The 7,016-nt window shown below is 39.3% G+C and overlaps 1 protein-coding gene across 1 annotated transcript in view; it reads right to left on the bottom strand.

Moving 5' to 3' along the window:
- The window catches only part of GAB1 (GRB2 associated binding protein 1), a gene marked incomplete at its 5' end in the record, with an annotated part of 101,576 nt that overhangs the window by 40,742 nt on the left and 53,818 nt on the right, over positions 1-7,016 (bottom strand). The window contains one exon of the mRNA XM_009290325.1: positions 1,393-1,687. Coding sequence (XP_009288600.2) covers positions 1,393-1,687 — 295 coding nt within the window. The remainder of the gene's footprint in view (positions 1-1,392; positions 1,688-7,016) is intronic.

Here is a 7,016-nt window from a genome sequence, read left to right as displayed (position 1 = left end):
AAGTGCAGGACCCGGCACTTGGCCTTGTTGAACCTCATACAATTGGTCTGGGCCCATCGATCCAGCCTGTCCAGGTCCCTCTGCAGAGCCTTCCTACCCTCGAGCAGATCAACGCTCCCGCCCAAAATCAACGCTCCCGCCCAAGGACAAGCACTCCTTTGCACTCTTACACACACAAGAGCTGCCAGGTAAACACATTTCCTCCCTACTTCCCGGATTCCTAGTTTGTCCCCAGAACCAATGATTTCTGAGCGCCTCCTGCCCACGGCTGCACTGGTGCACTAGTGTATTATCCACTGAAAAGCAACCACCTGCCTACCTCCCTCCCGTACGTAACAGATGCCTGGCAGACTGAATGCTGAATCACATGGCAATCGCTCTTAGAAACATGTTGTGGGTGGTCTCGGTTATGTTCAGGATGTCATAAAAACATGCTGGAACTGTCAAAACAAGTACCCTTCACTGAATTTGCTATTAGAGTGGTAATTCATAGATGAAGTTTATGTGACAGAGTTTCAGTTCAAAACTGCAGTAAGGAGAAAGAAAAAGGCCCCTCTTCAGAAAGCAACAATATTTTCCAGTCATTTTGAAGATTTGGCTGGAGTAGAAGAGATGCAAGCCCTTTTCTCCCCACCTCCCTCAACCCACAATCCTACAAAAACCAGGGATTTAATTCTAGCCCCTTCAATCAGGCATGCTTTATTTATAACCCTCTTACCACTCCTATTTAATCTTTTCTTGGGACCGTGCACAGAGCTACAGCAAGTCATGCAACCCGCTAATCTCCACAAGGAATGCAAGAATAATAAGTAAATAAATAAGGATGGATTCAGGACAAGCAATGCCCACAAGGTATTTGTAGGAATTAAACACACCATCCTGTTTCCTACAAGCTGCTTTTACACATCTACTTTGGTAGGATTAGAGCTGAGTAGTGGAGAACAAGTTATTTTTTGTTTGTTTCGGCTGGTGGGGGGCGAACTTTTCTTTTTTTCCAAGTTGCAAAGCAGACAGAGAAATGGTAATATTAGAAACCTGACATTTTGCACTCATTCCTGCTTGTATAACCATATGTTTTTATACCAAATGGGACTCCTTTGATGATTATGATGATCTTCTGTTTTGCATGATTTTACTTAAAGATTTTTCCTATACTCTCAAGACCTAACACCATGCAAAACTGAAGAGCATCGTCCAAGTTCTATGGCACACTTAATTTGTAACAAATTCTTAGTATGTTCTGCTTACTTTTTTTTCAGAGTAACAAGGAAGTTTCACAGCCAATGCATACAAGTTTTAAAACATATGCCAGCTAAAGATAAGTCATCTGATCTTTGAAACATTCTTTGCATGTAGGCATCGCACTTTCTCAGAAAAACCAACAGAACTTACCCTCATCTGTAGGGTTGAACCCACAGATATCACAGATACATCGAACCCACTTATTCATCTCCTCCTCGCTGTCTGCTACCAAATAGAAAACTCTGTCTATAGTGTTGATATCAAAAATATAACTGTTTTCAAATTCTTTTTTGTTGAACGTTAATCCAGCATCCACTTGTTGACACAAATTTAAGTCAATAATACGGATAGGCTTCTTGGCATGGTCATTTTTGTAGTATTCCAATACATCTGGATCCCCCGTTAAACGGCCGCTGCGAAGCACAAACCATCTCCTCTTCCATGCCTGAAAATTGGAGAGAGAAAAGAAGGAGAAAAATCAGAGGGAAGAAATCATACTTTAAGACTGTTACCTTTTGCATATGGTTTCAACCTGTGTTGAACCGAGTAATACTAAGTAGCTCAATTATAATTCTAAGAGATTACACACCAGTTACCTACATTTAACACCATCTATTTATATATTGCTACAGCAGTGGACTAGAGGATTAGTGAATTTGTATTTTAAAGTTTATTTCTTCTGTATTGGAGCTTTGTTTTTAAGAAGGGGACATATAATTAAATCACTGTTTACAAAATGAGAAAGAAAGAATCCAGCAAAGAAAAAAAGGGGGAGGGGACCAGGAGAGGGAAAAAAGCGCACACAAAAAACTTCTGAAGCAAGTCGATGTAGGCACGCGGAAGACAAAGTAGAATATATCTTTAAGTGCTCCATAGTGTCTTGTTTCCAATATCTGCTGCTTTGGGCTGATGCATTTTAACTCTGAATATTTCACTGATACTCGACAATAGCGACCTGCATTTAAAGAACAGACAATGCTCACATCGTACACTCACCTCAGTGTTAGGGGAACTCTGCACTCAAAACCTCATAGTATTTCTACAATAGTACTTCTTACAGAAAAAGAGCTACATTATTATGTTGGAAACCGTTAGAGACATGGGGATGGAGAGAATGACCAAACATTATCGTTTTACTGCATAAAAACAGCCTCTGTGGAAGGTACGTCCACAGGAGAAATACATTTCACAATCTGACACTGTGCTTGTTTTACCAGCCTTCTGCAGAGGGAAAGAAGCTGGTCCGGGAGAAAAGCACAACTAAAATGCCTCATCTTCCAACTAATCCTCAGCTGCCGTTCATTCCCGTGGGCCTCCGTCACCTGGCATAATTCTCCCCAAAGATGTTAACTCAAACCAAGAAACCAAGGTTTGCATACAGCTGTCCTGGCATTACCAACAGCGTCTTTATTGCCCCACTTAGCTCCATCTTGGTTCCTCAGCTCTACCAGCAATACAGCATTCTATGCTATAAGCCTCCTTATATGCACAAATGCCAGAATAATGGGCACAGCAGAAGAAACCAGAAGTACTGCCATTGCCCATTAGAAGAGCTGCACTGCATTCACAGTTAGAAATCTGAAAGTAGAGCCTGGACACAGTGGGGAGCCATCACTGTTTTGTCCATTTGTTTTTACGCTTTTCAGCAAAGTTAGAGACCAAGGCAAATCAATGCTGTAGCCAAGCATACACTGCGGACTCGCACCATGCCCCAAGGCACCCCATTTAAAACTTCTTTAGGATATTCAAACAAGGTCACCAGCAAGTTCTTTGGAAGGACAAAAAACAACAGAAGAAATAAAAAAAACAAAACAGGTGAGTGAGTTCTCTTTCTGGCCAGCCCTGGCTGCACGCTAACCAAGGAAAGGAATGAAATCAGCAAGGACGGTCCCAGAAGAGGTCAAGACGTGTGATGTCCTTTACATAATGGGACATAGCTTTGAAAACAAGAGTTTCTTACTATGTATTAGGAAAGATTCAGACCCATTTTCTTGAGACACAAGTGTTTCCATTTCATTTTTATGTAGCTGTTACTTTCAAACAAACTAGTAGAGGGAAGACAAAGGACCGAGCGATAACTGCACTGCCATCTTCCAGCTCCGAACTAGTGCCGTCAGCTTTGCACTAGAGAGTCACAAAACCCTCATTGTCAAGTGGGCATGCCTTTTTTGGGTATCAAGCTTAGGAAGCTATTATGAAAAGATAATACAGAAAACAGGAGAAAGGGCAAAATGCCAGACAGCTTAATTAAGGCTTGTGATCCATCCTCCAACTACCAAGTCTCTAAAAGTTATTTGATTTTAAGATAACTTTTATACTTTATAAAACAAGTATATTTATTGCTGTGACTACAGCATCTGCCTTTAAGTGCTGAACTGTGTGAATCAAGTCAAGATCTCAAGCAACTATTTCCACAGTAGCAGTAAGTTTAACTGGGTGAACAGTAAAACACAGAAGTAGAAGATGTAACAGATGAAATCCCTTCAATTTGGATTTCAAATGTGAGCATCTTCTAGTAGCACAGCTGATAAGCACTGTTTAACAGCAACCCAAAAATACCGGCAGTTTGTTTTGTTTCCTGTTTCCAAATCAAGTGACAACTTAGATGCTGGGATAACAGGAAACTTCCATATCGGAGCCTCTCTCTCCAGACAAGGTCGGTCACAGATAACTGTTACGACTCAAACTGCAAAACTCTGTTGCTTCAGAAACTAGCTTTATCTGTAACCTCAGTCTTTAGTCATTCAGATGAAATTTTCAAAGCTTGTCAGGAGGAAAGAGATTAGAGATAAGTGAGGAACAAGAGCGACCGAGAAGCACGATGCATTTTGTCTCACGATTTGTGTAACACATACACACACACACAAAATTCAACTCTCTATCAACCAAGCATGCCTCTTCTAGAAGTTTATTTCTAGTACTGGGTTAAGGAGTGAAAGATTCTTAGCAATCCTAACAATCTCTGTTGAGCATTAATGAGTAAATAGGACTCTTAAAAATTCAGAAGATCAACCAGCTAAATGGAATTTGCTTTCAGCCCTTCAGGCTACAAAATAGCAACTGTAAAGTACTTAAAACATTGAATTTAGCCTACCAGCACCTGCTACTATTTTTGAAGAGTTTTCACATAGTGCATATGTGAATGTTTATTTCAGTCATATAATGAGTCACACTCACTGAAACTGGCACAGATTATATTCAAAAACAAAAGCAATTCCATAAACTACACACTAATAAGGCAGATACAAAGGTTCTCTGGATTACAGTACAAAGCACAATTTAACAGCAGAATAAAGCTTAAAGCTAGACAAGCGAACTGACATCAGCACCCTTGCTAATCATAGTACAAAAGCGCCTCTATATTTTGTCAAAGTGCAAAATGAGCCCACATAAATCACTCTTTGTTATTTGAAAATATCTGGGATTCTTAAAGCTTGATCTATTTTTAACATTTCAGTATTTGTCGTTGTAACGAAAGCTGTATACTGCCTCACTGAAGTACAGAATACTGTGCTATATATGTAAGGAAGAGAGCTTCTTCAGTAATGGCTTTCCCAAAGGAAATCTCTAAAAGAGAGTGTGCACATGTGCAAATACGTATTTACGCAAATTTAATCTTTTTTTTTTTTACCCCTTTGGGCATTCTTGTTTGAAAATTTTGCATTTTCTTTTACTTATCTTTTTAATTACCTGTCACGTTACTGATGTTATCAGCCATACATTATCAAACACTGGTTTTCTGTGCTAAAAGTCGACGGCATTAAGTTTGAGAAGTCAAAAAAATAGCCAGTATAGTATTTAAAAATTTTGTCCCAATACCAGTATCATTTAATTCTGGAAAGGTATTTGAGCAAATAGAGAAAAGGTGGCTTTTTTAATGAAAGATTTTTTCATATACATAAAATGTGTGTTATTAATATAAATAGGGTTTTAAAAATGTATTTTATAAATATACTAACACCTAGTTACAAAACACTGCATGCAGATCAAATACCTAATTCAGAAGCAAAATTGTCCCTTTTAAAAAGCGCAGTATGGCAAACGTCATGGGAATCATGTTCACCAAAAGCCTGCGTAGGCTTTGTAAATTATTACAAAACAAGGTTTAATGAGGTTTGCTGCTTTTGTTTCAGACTAAGAAAGGCCTTGTGTGCCTCTCAGCTTGTTTTCTCCTTTGAGCTGCAAAGCATATCAGCTGGCCTAACATAGGACATCACCATTCTTGCCAAACATTGTCCTGTTTGTATCATGAGACCATCGTATCATGAGACCATCATAGCTATAGAAACAAGCTTGTTTACTTGTTTTTGAGGTAGTCTAAAATGTGACAAGCTGCTCACCCACAGAGCATCAAATGATCAAAGGAATAGTGGAATTCTGTATTTTTCACACAGCATTGAGTAGGTTACAAAGCAAAAACAAGAAATTCCTACGATTAGTTTTTCCGCTCACATATATGCAAACTGCTGATTTAAAAGCAAGTGAATCAGCTAAGAAATTGGCAGAAAGCATCATTTAGCAGTGTTGGGGTTTGGTTTTTTGGTTGGTAGTGTTTTTCTTTTTTTTGAAAGACTGTAGCTAAACCTGTATGCAGTACACAGGATTTACAAATATAACCTCCTTGTAAGAGGTGTATCTATTGAAGAAGTTGTAGCTATACCTCCCTTAATCCTTACATTTATGGATTATTTTTTTCCCCCCCATCATATATATTTGAGATGTACCTCATTCAGCTGCTGGCTGTAGTTCAAAGATGTAGGAAATAGGGGATGTATGTGTAAATGGAGAGGGAAAGGAAGGAGGAAGGGGCAGGAAAGAGTAGATAATTTATATTTAAAAAAGGATTTAACCTTCCATTTGGATCCCCTCAAGCTGTTGCTCAAGAGGCCAAAATAATTACATGAAATGTTTGCATAAAAGCTTAGAAATGTTAAATCAAAGACAACTTTTTCTGGTCAATTTTTTACAGCATTTGCTCTCGTGGTCAAGTACCTCTGCTTACTGATAAACAGGTCAATCGTCCTTCTTTGGTTTGCTAAGTATTATTACCCATAATCCTCACATCACGTAAAGCTGATTTTCACCTTCTAGCACATATACCACCACCTTTTTTCTCTTGGGTAGCATCCAGTCAAAAAAACCTCCAAAACTGTTGAGCACTGGCTAAGCCAAGGAGGGTATCACTTACATCCTGCTCCGGTAATACCACTAATAAATCTTTCCCCCGTGTATGGCCAGAAGACCCAGGAATAAAATTACAAATCTCAGACCTTCCTTCGCATCTCTCAAGTGTGCAGACATTTGTGCTTACGTTTTCATCTCCATACTCCACAGACAGTACTTTAAAAGGGCAGTATTTGGCATTCTCCCTTCCCAGAAAAGTCAACTAAGACTTGGAAGAAAGAAGCGACTTACCCAGGGGCACAGGGAAGGATCCAAAAGAACACTTGATGTTTTACAAACACATTACAAAACGTTTCCTTACTCCAAGAGAACTTATAAAGTAACTAGAAGACATGCAGAGCGTGAACCAGAGAGAAGTAGGAGGGGAAAAAAAAAAAAAAAAGACAGCCGAAGGTCACTTCAGAATGCTCTCCTGGACATTTGTTTAAGTCCTGAACCTACTGTTGAGGTCTTTTCACTTGCCTGCTGGGATCAAGATTTAATTTTCTTTATGCTTTTTGCTCCCATCTATTGTACCCTATACTTGGCACTGGTGAGGCCGCACCTCGAATACTGTGTTCAGTTTTGGGCCCCTCACTACAAGAAGGACG

Source organism: Aptenodytes forsteri, unplaced genomic scaffold, assembly GCF_000699145.1.
Source record: "Aptenodytes forsteri isolate BGI_AS27 unplaced genomic scaffold, ASM69914v1 Scaffold125, whole genome shotgun sequence".
Lineage (NCBI taxonomy): Eukaryota > Metazoa > Chordata > Aves > Sphenisciformes > Spheniscidae > Aptenodytes > Aptenodytes forsteri.
This window is presented reverse-complemented; position numbering and strand designations above follow the sequence as displayed.